Source organism: Toxotes jaculatrix, chromosome 11 (genome assembly GCF_017976425.1).
Source record: "Toxotes jaculatrix isolate fToxJac2 chromosome 11, fToxJac2.pri, whole genome shotgun sequence".
Lineage (NCBI taxonomy): Eukaryota > Metazoa > Chordata > Actinopteri > Toxotidae > Toxotes > Toxotes jaculatrix.
The window spans coordinates 14,524,982-14,539,884 of NC_054404.1; the positions used below are offsets into that span (position 1 = coordinate 14,524,982).

The 14,903-nt window shown below is 39.4% G+C and overlaps 1 protein-coding gene across 1 annotated transcript in view; it reads left to right on the top strand.

Moving 5' to 3' along the window:
* The window catches only part of adgrb3 (adhesion G protein-coupled receptor B3), a 112,402-nt gene that overhangs the window by 82,417 nt on the left and 15,082 nt on the right, over positions 1-14,903 (top strand). Inside the window, exons 17-19 of the mRNA XM_041049673.1 lie at positions 9,043-9,169; positions 10,344-10,447; positions 10,611-10,713. Coding sequence (XP_040905607.1) covers positions 9,043-9,169; positions 10,344-10,447; positions 10,611-10,713 — 334 coding nt within the window. The remainder of the gene's footprint in view (positions 1-9,042; positions 9,170-10,343; positions 10,448-10,610; positions 10,714-14,903) is intronic.

Genomic DNA, 14,903 nt, shown 5'->3' on the forward strand with positions numbered 1-14,903 from the left:
AATTATTTACTAGTTATAATCCTTAAAATTTTCATCATGGTAAACCCCATTTGCAACACAATTTATGGCCTTTTTTTTTTTAGCCATAGCCATTCAATGTATTCACGTTCTGTAATTGTCTCTGGATGCATGGTAGTTTTAATTGTCACTTTTCATGTGTGGGATTCAAATTGCATACTCATACACAAAGGATTCACGGGAAACAATGCATGTGTGTGTATTGGAACTGATGCAGAAGTCAAGTGGTGGTGCATGCCTGCACGTCATGTGCTGCGGGCTAATGTGGAAGAAAACATTTGGAGTGAGATGACATTGTTGAACGTGGTGAATCCTCTCAGCTCATGGTTTGGGTGCTCTGCAAACAGACACAGGATTTGCTCCCCTTCTGTTGCCTTTCTGACAAAGTACAGTAGCTGCTCAAGGCATGTTCGCTTCCCTGCATATGTGTGTTTTTTTGAACTCGAGGACCAGTATTATTAAAAGCTACTTTCTGTTACCTCTAGTAACCGGAACCGAAATCTTAATCTTTAAAAATTTGACTAAACTTCAAGGTCAGTCTGGTATTTAAATGGGTGGATTGGTACTGTCACTAAATATATTTAGGGTATATTTTGCGTTGGATGAGTACAGGATACTGGAAATACTTTTGATTTCAGTTTTGCTTCATTTGTGGGAAACCTAACAGCAGCTGTGGGTGAACAGCTAACTTTGAAACAGCATGTGAATTGTGTGCATGGTGTGTCCTCTATCATGGTATTTGAGGGCAACTGGTCTATTTTTGAACAGCAAAGATACAACTGGGACAACTCTGCTCCATTCTCTTTCTCTGACTTTCACAAACCGAGTGTTTAATATCAGCATTTTTTTTTTCCTGCTTTACACTAAGTCATTTCAATCAGAGCGCCGCCGAATGACTCCGCGGTATGATTATCTTGTTCATTTCAAACAGTTGGCTCGTCCTATTACAGAATAGCAGCCACTCTCAGGGACTCATTGAGGGGGTAATACACCATCTGTCAGCCATGTTGGCTCAAACCAAATGAGAGTGCTCGCTGTAACAATTAGCAGAATGAAAATGTTGTTCACAAGTGGGGGAACTGTGTCCTCTGTGTTTCCCGTTGCACTGAGTCGTTGTGGTCCAGATACAGAACATGAGAATACTGAACTGAACCCTGGAGGCAGCTACAGTGAAGCTGTAAGGCTGAGACAGCTGCCACACCTGTGTCTCTGCTGCTTTACTTTCGCCACAGGGGGTGGCATAAATATTCTTATGTGACAACACAAGGGAAAAACTGTTGTGATATGTCTGTGTATTTAAGCAACTGGGGCGACCTGTTTAAAGAGAAGAGGACGTGCTGTTCATCACCACGAGCTACAGCTTGTTGTTGTGATAGAATCCATACATTCTTCATTTGCATGGTGGCTTTCTGTGCCTGTCCCATATTTTGCTATGCAGAGAGAAGCGAATGGGTGCATTTATAATAAGGTGCTATTAAATCTTAATAACTGCAAAATTAGAAAAAATGTATTGTTTTTATTTTATTTTATTTTATTTTATTTGAATTTTAAGCAAAGCGGAGATTGGAAACAAAAAAAAAAAGAGACAGCAAGAGTTTTTCATGTTTTTTTAATATATTTTTTTTATATTTTCTACTAAATTAAAACAGTGGTTTAATGAGAATAATTTGATATATTAAAATTCATTCATTTTTTAAGGGAAAGTAAGCCAGCATAACAATTCAGAAAAACAATTAATGGGCATAAAATTGGGCAATATACATTTAAATCTTTTTACTAAGACTATGAGGTTCACATAATCATATACATTATCTTTATACTCAGATCATAACTTGCAGTGATGGAAAGTTACTAAGTGCATTCACTGAGGTACTGTAGTTAGCTCCAACTACAACATTTATTAGGGTGCTGATTTTTTTAATGCATCACTGTAATAACCCAATCATTTTACATATAATGATAGTAATCTATGAACAGGGCGTTCTCTATGAGTACTTTTATTTTTGATATGTTTAAATGCCTTGAGATCAGTACTTTTACATAAGTAAAGGATCTGAGAAAATCTTCCATCACTGATCATTTGCAATGTTAAGGAGAAGAAGAAAAAGAAAATATTTTTCTTTTTAAATACTGAAACAGAAATCAGTCCTGACAAGATAATTACTTCAAGCTGTCTTGATTTATTCTCTGCAAGCAAACTAAGCAAAATTACTCACCTGGCTCAGTGATTGCCTTTAAAGCAGCAAAGAAAATAAACAAAGACATAAATAAACACGCTGATATGCAACTCTCCATGTGTTGTGGAAAGTAAAACAAAGGAGCATCCAGAGAACCAATATCATTCTCTCTCTCTCTCTCTCTCTCTTTTTTTTTTTTATTCACTCTTCAAGGCTGTATCTCCACAGCACCAAATGTAAACAGGTCAGATGCACACACTTTTATTACTCTTTCAAATATCAATATTTTCAGCTATCAAACAAGCCTGAAATGACCAATATCCCACCACTGTGCCAAGGGAAAGAAATGAAATGCAGCCCAGAGATTTTGGATCAGTTAACTTCCCTGTTGAGCTCAAAAATGAAAATTTGGGGAAATGAATCTATCAGTCTACTCAAAAATGCAGGAACCAGGTTTGTGCTGTACTTCCCTAAAATTTCATTAGAAATATTAAACAGTTTTACCCTATCTTGTAAATTTATTATCAGTGCGAGTCCAGCATGAGGTAAAATCAGACTACTCTTCAGCCCGTCTAAGCTTAAAACTCATCGTCCTTTAAATGGCTTGGTAAGATTAATTAATCTCATTTTGAGTTCAGTGATCACTTGTGTAAATTCGAGCTCTTTAGTGATTCCAGACTGCCACTAAAACTTGCAGAAAAAAGAAAATTACAGAATGGCATTACACGCTAGTTCCATGCCTTTTGGCTTTCCCCTGCAATTAGATGCCTTTAAAATCCTCAGAATCTTCGGCAAAGCAGTACATGGAAATCCATATGTGCCTCTCTGACTTTTTAATCACAGATGTTTTAGCGTTCCCTCTTGGATTATCCGGCAGAGTCCCTGACATCAAACTGAAAGGGACAATCTTAATCAGAGAAAGCTTGTAGATCCTGAAACAACTTGCCACATCAGGATTAGCAGCACCTTTCTTCTTCTTTAAAACATATTTAAAACACAGTGTTTTTACTGACTGCTGCATCTACTTTTTTCAGATTTATGTCCCCCTGTTTTTTGCTTCCTCTCCAAGTCACTCTGAAAGTAATAAATTATATTATTACTATAGTGATCTTTTTAGTATTAAATGTAGTTTCTTTTTAACGTTGTCATATAACCAAACAGACTACTGTCTTTATGGCCAGACTTGTGATACATTTGCCACAACTGCAGTGGGAAACAATGTGCTGAAACTCAGCCCAGAGAGTTAAATGTTTCTTCTTTTTAAATTCAGTTGATAAAATGAAAACTATAGGAGACACCTTGTCATAACATGCAGCACCAAGCAGTTTATTGATGGGTTTAATTGCTATGTTTTAAATGATACAAGCACTATTTGAAACCCATCTTAAATGAGCGGACAATAATGGAATTATCTATTCAAAGATAATTTCAGAATAATTATGATGGTAGAAAACCTGCTGGTTAAAAACAAAACACACACTTTCAAAGCTTTGACAACAGAAATATAGTTACCTGAACCAATGAGTAGTTAAATGTGGATCTTCTTTCCTTAATGATTTACCTCAGTACAGTAGTTATATCTCAGATTAATTAGTGCTAAACAATTCATACCGTGAATTTCCCAGGAACACTCTGTTTCCTGTGGAATCAAAGCCTATTAATTATTTACGTGCCAAGGTATGAAAAGCAGCTGTTGCAGCTTTAGTTTCTACGAACATCTGGAGATCCTGGATTTGAGCCAAACAAGCAGCTCTCAACATTCTCGACTGAGGCAAAGCTTGAGAACCAAGAGGAACCTCTGTTATGGTTCTCCATCACTTGGGTCCTAGTTTGACCAGAAACAAGACTCTACCATCGACAGGTCTCGCTCTCTAATGTAGTACATTGGTGTAGCTAACAGTATAAACATTACAGAAAGTTAAAGTTACGCTGTTAAAAGAGAGAGGTATATTTTATTCATAAGAGATAAATATTGCTGTCATTTTGATGTTGTGTATGTAAAGTTTAATTCACATTGTCTCCACTTTGATCCTTTTAATCTCCTTAACTTTAAAGCGACTCAAGAAGTTTTGACGAGTTGTGTAAACAGTAAATGCACCTGCAGCCTCTGATGTACCCAATATTCTGAGGGCTCAGAATTTCCATCTCCAGCTTTATCTTTCGCTTGAAGTTGTGTTTGATTTTCCATCTTTCTAATTCTGTTCAAAGTGCTCTCTAATGGTTTCCTCCTTTGACGTCAAGCTTCTGTGACATTTCCATTTCTGAGATCAGCCGTTGTCAAACTTTTTCACGTCATAGATGCTCAAACAGACGCATTTGCTCCACAGACTCTCGCACTTGATCACATTCGGTACCGGGGACCCATGTGGAGAGATATTTTTGTTGTTTTGTTAGATTGATTTAGAATGGAAACTGTCCACGCTGCAGATGGGGAGAAGATAACGGTGAGAGTGCTGCACTCTTTATTTCTGGTGGAATTTATAATGAAATTAAAGCACTCCTGGTTTTGCCTGAGACCTCTTGGGTCGTCTGCTCAGCAGTGATCTCTATATACTATAAAGGGACGTCGGCAGGCAGAAGAAGTCACGATGTGGTCGATGTTTACGGTAATTCTAAGCTTTGGTGCAGCAAGGACTCGTGATGGGCTGATGAGGACTCTAACCATGCATTAGCTGACAGCAGGAGGTATTGCTGTGCTTGTGTGTGTGCGAGTGGGCACAGGATCTGAGTTGGGGTAAATCACATGCAAACCCTGAGACAGTACATGATCTGGATCTGATGGACTACATGCAGTGAGCAGCTCTGAGTGACGTGATTCTGTTTGGCCTAACTGATGTATTTATACATTACTTTACAATAGATGACATGACAATAAATGTAAGTTATGTTAAAGTGGATACAGCTATGGTGATAATAAGCACAAATAATATTAGCAGGGACATGATACCTTGACTCTGTGTGCTCGTGTAGAGTTATTCACATCCTCTCATCCTCTGTTCTTTTACTTGTCTTTTTGTCCCACTCGGGATCAATAAGATTTTCCTTGCTGCATAAAAATATGCACTCATTTTTCTTTTCATTGAGTTAACACACACACACGCACACGCGCACACACACACACACACACACACACACACACACACAGTGTGGCTCACAAGCTGATATAAAAAATTGCCCGTCATCAACAAACCCAAGATGGATGGCAGATTTTCCCAGCATTGCCTCCACCCTCCTCATTGAGTGTCAGTCTTTCAAGTGTGTATAAAATTGCCTAAAATGCATCACCTTAGGCACCCTTAAAGCCCCCGGCCCAGTGTCTGGTTAATCTAATGTGGGCATGCAAGGGATTTAAAGAGGTTTTTGGATGGTTATCCCACATCCCTGGAAAAAAAAATATATGGTGAGCAAAGCAGTCTCATATGCTTTAAATGACTGACAATGTGAGAACAACACAAGCTAAAAGACTGCAGCCTTGTCTGGACCTTTAGTCTATAAAGCTGCACCATCTATTCTAAAGTGCACTGCTTGGAGATGTGAATAAGTTATGGGTTTAGTAATAAGATCTCTGTGGCAGGAGAAACTCAATGTGTCAAAGTTCAGCAAGCAGCACAAACCTAATTGGAGTTTTTAGCAACTGTCTGTCTCTCTGTTTCAGTTAGACGCCACGGTTTAAATACTGCATGAGCCTCAAGCTTTGTTGACTTTTCATGTCACTCTACTGTCACTTATCTTGTGTCTCGACACCTAAATATGTTAAAAATTGGAGCGCGATCAAATTCTGTCACAATTTCAAATCCTGGAAAGTTTTAACGCACAGTTGTCAAAACATCACTGCGAGGATGGAAAGTGGTCAACAAAGGGTATGTGACGAATGTCATGTCATCAGTCTCACTGTGCTTAACATCAGCACTGACACTTTCTCTCGGGGACATTTTATATTCTGGGGGCCACCAAGCTCCGATAAGGTCAGACAACACATCAAACGTGGCATACATAAATCCCCAGTCAGGGATGTTCTCCTGTCAGCTTCTCCCACTGGCACAAAAGAGAGGCAAAACATCTAGCAAGTCAAAAGTTAGAAACAGATCATGTCGAGGATTGAGTCCTCACCGGGGGGAAGCGGTGGATTCATCCCAAAAGTTATTGAGAAGTAGAGGCATCAATCTATCATATCGCACGGAAGCGTGGATCGGAGAGAGGGTTTGCTTCTGAATGTGACAGTCAGGTTTTTAGAGTGCAGCGGCACCAAACTCAAAGGGTGATCTCAAGTAGGGAGATATGTGAAGGGTGTGATGCTGATGGTTGGTTTCCCAGCGACTTCATCATGGCCGGTCTTTGTCTGTGCTTTTAGCCCAAACCACATTACAATGTTGTTTTCCATCATGTACAATCTCCTCAATAGCTACTTTTGAGGCAGTCTTCAACTTCTCACTGGGCTCGTCCATGGTGGTTGTTTAAGAAACCAACACTGATCTCAAAGCTGCAGAAAATAAAATTTAAAGTGAAGCTTAATTTTGCACAATGTCCTGCCCCTGAAGCAGGTGTAGCTACAAACAGAAATGAAGTCCAACAAGTCCTTTGATGCTCCTGTCAGCGACATGTTTTTTTTTTTTGTCAGTGACTGGAGGTTACATGATACTCATGTAAAGCTTTATGTTAACTGTCTTTTCCCAGTTAACTATGCACGGCTCCTATTGTGGTATTAAAACGAAGTTCTTATTGTGCCCACAGGCGCCTCACTTTAGCCACCCCGGTGATTGCCAGAGAGGTTGTTTTCAGTCTATATCGCGCTCTTATTTGGCTTCTAGAAATTCAATTATCTTCAAACATAAAGTGTCTTAGAACGTTTCTAATGTTACTGTGCCCTTCAAGTCAATAGTCAAGGTTCTCGGGAGTCTCTGTTTTTTTCATATTATTCAGTGCATCTCAATAATGTTACACCTATTAGGACCTGTCAAAGAACATCGCCACAGACTTCGCTTTTATTTATTATCTTGAAATGTCAGTGTTTGAACCCTCCTTTAAGAAGCCACTGAAGAAATCCTTGATTTTTTTCAGTTAGCAGGATGGTACATCCTTTATGTTCTGATAGACCTTTAACACATCCTTTAGAAGTCCAGCTGTTTCTCCTCTTAGGCTTTTTCTCCACTGCCATTGGGGTGAATGGGCTTCACACAGTTGTCTTTTATAATTACTATCTGTTAAAGGCTGTTTTAACACTGTTGCTGTTCACTGCATTTAGTTTTTCCAGTTTATAAACCACTTATTGTGATTTTCTTTTTTTCTGCTGGGCGTATGTGTGCAGTCTGGGGGCAAAGCAAAAACATGCGTCAGTTGTTTGCACAAAACAGTCACAACCCATTTAAGAAAAGAAGAGATGGGTGGGGTGGAAGGGGTGGGGGTGGGTGAAGGCTCTTTTATTGTTTTATTGCTGTGCACAGACAGCCCAGAGTAGTGGTCCTGGGTTGAAATTTGCAACTGGCTCCAACAGTCCCTTCCAGGAATGATAAATATTGCTGCCATATTGATCAAATGACAAAGCAGGATTGCCTCACGCAGCAGAGGCCACTTGGCACACAAATCAGCAGCCACAGTGTGCTTTGTACTGTCTCTAAATCAGTGCTATGAGTCCTGTTCTACAGTTGTCATGTTATGAGTAGGATTCTGTATAGTGAAAAGACAGAAAGGTGTCTTGCAGTACAACAGGTGTTTGCTTGAGCGTCTGTGACACGAATCTTAATATCATATTATGTGTTGCGGCAAAGGCTGTGGGGCTACTCTGACCACAGTCCTGTTCAGATTTGGGTTGTCAATAAAGTTTTCACGAGGGATATTTAATCAATGAGGATGATTTTTTTTTCTTCTTCTGAAGATTAGAAACGAGTGGGGGCGAATGACAAATGGAAGAGAGACGCTCCTTTCATTTCACCTACTAGTGGTGTGAAGTGGGGACTGGCTGCAACCATTTACGCTGCTTCCGCGGGGTGGTATTAGTTCTGCAGTCTTTCTTTATTCTAAAGCGTTCCGCGCCGAGGAGAGACAACTTTCGTGTTAAACAAAAAAAAAAATGACTTTCAGGAATCGTCCACAAAAAACATTTATTCCCGTTATACCATTAGACCTGCAGCCGAATAAACAGACGCTGCGACAGCGCGCGTTTATTTTCTCATTGTATCAACCTCCCCCTCTCACGCCAGCAGAGAGGAACAGAGTATCAGTCTGATGCTGTCCACCGTTTCCAGGGTGAAAATCCCCCTAAGGAAGCATTCAAAAGCTGCTAATTAAAACAGCAGAGGGGGGGAAAAAATCAACCGAAAAGGAAAAAAAGACAGGATAACAGGGGCATTGAGAGGATTTAAAAAAAAAAAAAGGAATACAGACGTTTGGAAAATATCTAGAGGAATAGAAAATCACGCAGAAAGACAAGCAGGTAAATATGAAACGCTCTTATCTCTATGCAGTGTGGGGGAATAATAATAATAATGGTGTTTTGCTATCAGTTGTTGGTATTTATCTGCGTATAGCGAATCAATCAGCACCGGTCTGCTTGGACAGCTCCAGCTCCGTGCGTCCTCCCCCCTCCCCTCCTCCTCCGTGTCTCTGCCTCTCTATCTGCTCCAGCTGAAATACTGCTCGTATAGCCACACAAGATCCGCGTCGATGTGTCTATTCGCCTTTATATATATATATTATTATTATTTTATTTAATGTAACAGTCTATAGGTCTCCATAGCTCTCGATCCGAATTAATAATTTAATAAAAAACCCGACGCGATGTCGATAAGTCCTGTGAAGTCGTGCCACCACTGGAATTAAACCTCTAATTGCCTCTGCCTTCTGCTTGCAGGAACGATTCTTGGGGAGCCTGGTCCACAAAAGGATGTAAAACGGTGCTTACAGATGCATCCCATACAAAATGCTTATGTGATCGTGTATCTACCTTCGCCATTTTGGCTCAGCAACCAAGAGAAATAGTAAGTAGGCTATTGATTTGTTATTCATTGTGTGTTTTATAGGCTAATGTAAAGGAGAAACGCTGTCTGTGTGTGTGTGTGTGTGTGAGTGTGTGTGTGTGTTTGTGTGTGTGTGTGCGCGCGAGTGTGTGTGTGTGTGTGTGTGTGTGTGCTGGTGCGAACTGAAATTGAATCTTTGGTGTGCTAATCCCGTTAAACAGTAATTCAGCGGTAAAGGGAGATTGTGGGGGATATTTCCTAGTTTGCACATAGATTTAGATAACTCTGTGCGCGCGCGTGCGCGCGCGAGGGTGTGTGCTTGCTAATGCTTGTGTGCCCATGTCTCTCCTCATCAATCAAATGCACATTACGGTGTGAGATTAAAGATAAAAGTTTCACATTTTTATGTTACATTTTCTTTTCTGAAATTAGAAAAAAAAAAACAACAAAGCTGATTCTGTAGGTGAGATTTTTAAAACCATGTTTTCATTCTCCTGTGCTGAAATTAGACTCCTGTAAAGGAAACAGAAGCCTGTAATTTCGTTAGAAGATAAAGTAATTAACATGGAGAACGTACAGTACTTACACTGTGGCCTCTGCATTAGTAGGCTACACAGTAGGAATTGAGATTAAAACAAATAAATCTATTGTATTAGTCTCTATCAGGCCTGAAGCATTCATGCAATGACATGGACAGCACAAACAGTAATTTGGACATAAAAGTGCATTTTTTTTTTTTTTTGGGTAATGATTCATTCAAGACAAGTACATGTGCTGTCTGAAACATCATGAGTGTACAGTATGTCCAAAGGTAGCTCCAAACTGTAGGCCTATGATTGGCCGGCTAACATGATTTCAAACGTGACAGGGAAAAAACTAAACAAAATGAAGACAGAATCAAACAAAATATACATATATTTTGACACAGCTGAGCCTCAGATTTTAATGTCTTTGCCTCAACCTTCACTGTTTTGCAATATGATTTCCAGTGCAGATAGATGGAAAGTTTTTGGGCATGTGCCTAAACAACCTTCAAGCCCACGCACACACCTCAAACCTCACAGTACATTAAGGAACCCACTGTGGAGTATTCAGATTGGTTCCCTCTCTGGGCAACAATAAGGATTTACTGTCCTGCATGAACCACATCCAGCCTCCCACTGACTGCGTTTGCCTTGCTCTGTCTCCTCCACAGACCATGGAGTACTCAGGGGTCCCATCTGTGACATTGATAGTTGGCTGTGGTCTGTCTTGCCTCGCTTTGATTACGTTGGCAGTGATCTACGCTGTGCTATGGAGGTAACTGCAACACTTTGAGTGCATAAGCTTCAACCACGTGATGATTTTGTTAAGTTTGTGCATTTGTAACATCTTATTTCTTCAATCATGTAGTAACAGTCAAGAGTTTCTAGCTAGAAAAGAACACTGATTTGTTTACTTTCATCATTGTTGTTGTCTTTAGGTATATTCGCTCTGAACGCTCCATCATCCTGCTCAACTTCTGCTTATCTATAATCTGCTCAAACATCCTGATCCTTGTTGGACAAACGCAGACCCACAATGTGGTAAGTCCCATTTAAGGATTTATTCAATGCAGTCTCAAGATAATATAATAGTGGAAAGATCCAAGAGACGCTTCTCTGTGGCCTTGAATAAGCTCAGCGCTCTTTATTTTTGTGATCATTTCTCTGAGATCTTAAGGTTTGTATTGTAATGTATAAAATGTCTTGTGACAGCTATACGGTGGTACAGTGAATCATACAGAACATTGTGGCATTCCTCTTCTTGATTTTAAAATCTAAGTAACAGTAGAAACTCAAATCGTATTCACCTGTTCCCTATCAATTTTTGAAATGCAAGTCAACTTTGTTCTCTTATTTTGAAAAGGATTAGATTTGAATCAATAGTGAGTCTAATTCTTCATTCACCAGACGTTTAAGCTACAAAAAAGTGCCTTTTGTGTGCCAGATGGTAGCTCTGTCATTGAGAGCACAAAAACAAGAATATAACAGTTAGATTATAGCCTCTTTCAAACTAATTACTCATTTACTTTTTGGTCTTGCACTAAGAAGCCTTTCATATTTCATCCAAATGGAAAATAAAGTGTTTCTAATGCCTCTTTAAGATGTAACTCTACTCTGCATTGGCTCAGGACCATCGGTCTTTACTCAGGTGTTTCATTGTCCTCTGGTAAACTTGAGACAACCCCAATCTGTTGGCACTGGGACAGCGATGATCTTCAATTGCAATTAAAAGGATGGTGCCATAAAGAAAACTTTAAAAAAAAAAGAGAGAGAAAAAAAGAACTAAAAAAGTATAGTCAGATCACTTTGAGATGAAATACTGATTCTAGCTCCATTGCTGTGGTTAAAACGTGAAGCACTGCAATCATTAACAAGTCAGAATAGGCATTTGGCAGTCAAGGAGATTCGGCGGCGTAGGGGCAGGAAGGCAGACATAATGCACAGCAGGAGACATCATGCACCGGTCAATCAGAGACTAATGAAGTTATTGTGTTGTCCCCCCGTCCTCGAATGGATGGTGATGGTGACAATAAAGTGTGGCTTAAAAGTTCAGTTGCAGGATAAAAGCACATCTCGTACTGAGATTTGCTGTGCAGCGTGCATTACTGAAATGACTCAAAGCCATCACAGAGGGATGTGAAACGTTTTGTGTTCAGATGTCAATGACAGCTGAAGTTCAGATCAAGAAAGCGGGATTGAAACAGGACAACTGCCGTAGTTGACGAAGGACTGCTTCCAATAAATATGTATCACTTCCTCTCTCTGGCTTCGCAACTAGCCAGTAAACAAGTGGCTAATGTAAAAGATTGTTTGGCAAACAGTGGTTGGGATTTACAAGCTGCCCACACAGATGCACTTCTCAGTCATTTGGCAGCACTAGAGAATGACACATTGTCCAATTACATAGACATTTATTGTGTAACCATATTCTCAATATACCTTTACCTTTTGCAAGGAGCACGCTGTTTTTTATGTCCCAGTGCTACTAAATTAATCTATTCTCTTTAGTGTTTTTGAGTTGAACAGCTCATGTAAAGACCGTGCCAAAAATCTTTTAAAGCGCTTGCAAAATTATATGTCTGGGGTATTCCATCATTAGAAATGCATTTGTTGGTGCTGTACAACATGGCTACTTACACTGTGCTTATAGATATGACTTGCTCTGGGAGCAGATGGGCCTACCAGCAGTTGGGGCTCATATTGGACCAGACCCTACTCATAAATCAAAATGCTTCCTCCTATTAATTTTCCTATGTCCAGTGAAAATTGAATCACGAGTAATGAATGAGTGAACGAAACGAAAAATTGTATGAACTGCGTTTTGTAAACCTACAATGTCTGGTTTGTGCTGATACTATAGATTAAATGTGTACAAAATGTACTAACTTTGACCATTGACGAGATACTGATATTGGTTAATATTATGCAGACCTCTTTAATTACATAAAAATTGGCACAGAGTAGTAAGCAAGACTATGAATGCACAAAGCTTTAGGGCATTTTTAAAGCTGAGCTGATTTGAAGCCTTGTCAGATTTAATCAGGGCTCCAGTCATCTCCTGTCTTGATTATGAGGACCACCACTTAACGTGGAATGCTCACTCGGCATGCTTCTAATAGGATATCTGTCTCTGAAATCTGCAGAGAGATTATGTGGTTTTTAGAAAATCCACTGACATACTGAGGATGTCATTTCAGTGTCTCTCAGAGTGACTCAACAAACCTTGACTGACTCACCGGGTGCCAAATTAAAGCAGCACTGACTAATTTATTGGTAATGGGGCCAACATTGTAATTATACTGAACATTAAAGCTGCACTTATAAATATTTTCATTTTAACAATGGATCAAATAACTGTGTTAAGTGAAAGAGGTCGGCCATGGTGATGAACCCACAGAGAATTATCTCCCAACTCAGCAGTTCCCCCTCAGATATACTGAGCATTTTAGCATCTTTTAGCTCATTGTTTTGGTTTTACACCATGCAAATTTGTTGTTTTGGTTCACTCTGGTGGTTCTCGTCAACCTTGTTGCCAGCAGCAGCAACGAGCAACTGTTTTTAATGATGGTATCTTGTCTGATGTGCCTTCTACCTACCCAGCATGAGATAAAAGTTAGCTGATAAACATAGTGGAGCATTTAGCTGCTAAAGAGACAATATTTCCCTCAGGAGTGGGTGGAGACCTTAAACAGAGCTAAAAGGAGAGTGAATATTTCTGAGGTGGCTAGAAACATTATTTCAAATAAATGCTAATATGGCTCTGCATCTGTTGGATATGTAATTAGGCAACTGTTTGCTGGCAAGTTCACCATATAAATTTTTCAGTACGTCAGTATTGTGTTTATAGTTTGTTGGATTGTCCCCAAGGGGTCAAAAAATCAATGAATGCAGGTTTAATTAATTATTCAGTTCTACAGTACTGAGTGCTTAAAATATAGGAAGATAAGATATTGCCTCAGTAACACACAACTTTTTTTTTTCTATTCTTCATGAGCAAGTAAATATAAAAATCAAAAGTTAAAAGTAATTACTTTTATTTCTAAAGTGGATGTATGAAAAGTGCACACAATTATATTAGTTTAAAAATGAAAAGAGAATTCATTTTAATTATACTGTAAGATGTTCAAAAAGCTAAACCAGAATTTTGTCTTTTTGCTTCTGAGGGTCTCAAGAACCCAATTTTAAAGCTTTAATCAGACACTTTGAAAGCAAACCAGCTCTTTCCAAGTCTTATCATCATCAGTAGGAAAGTACACTGTTCTTGGTCTAGTCAAGATAGTGAGCTGCATTTGTCTTGTTGGTCTCCATGGTGTTATGTATAAAACATCCAAGACAATGAATTTATTACTGTCGCCCCTATGCTGTGTCTTGAATGTGTCTTTCCTGTAGTCATAATATTTGAGAAATATTTCATCTGTTTGATCAGACATACTGTAGAACCCAATGTTTGAGTGGTAGGCCAGCAGGAGGAGAAAACATAGCCCCTGTGTGGGTTTAATTGCCATGCTGCCTGACACTGCCTCACTTGTTTTTCCTCCAACTCTTGTAAGAAGTGCATATAATTGGCTGCACTGTTTGTGGATTCAGAGTTGCTCATCGTCTAATAGAAATCATCTCTTTGCCGTGGAGGTGTCCTCTTGGAACAGGAAGCCAGTGAGTCACCTTTGCCCGTCTGTGCTTTTCCTTTGTCCTCTGTCATCGTTCATCTTAGTTTATGGAAAGGAGACAAACAAAAAGAAGCAGACACCGTTGGTTTTGCCAGGAAAAGTAGAATCAGGGAGTCTTGGTGTTAGGGAGGATATTCCTGTAAAATGTTCATCCTGTAATGAGTAAAAACATACTGAGTGTCTGGGCAGGGGGGGGGGTCAAGGTATTCAAGGTCTACTGTGTGTCAGCCTGTCCTCTCAGGACAGTTAGATCTGATCAGGGCTAAGCATTGTGAGCTGACACAGTTCTTCTTAAGACAAACACTGGAATAAAAACAACTTTGTACACTTTATCTGCTTTGATTTTTGGGCACCCAGACTTCCCGATGAACTAGAAATGTCATGTCTAATATTCCTATTATTATTATTGAGAACTTGAAAAGTCTCAGTTTAAATTAAATATACTCAATCATTGCCATGATATTAGTAAATTCAGCCCTTTCATATGTTTTCAGCTGTAACATTATTTGGTGATTGAAGTAGAAATGGTAAACCAATCTGAAAATCACAAGTTCTGAGGATTTT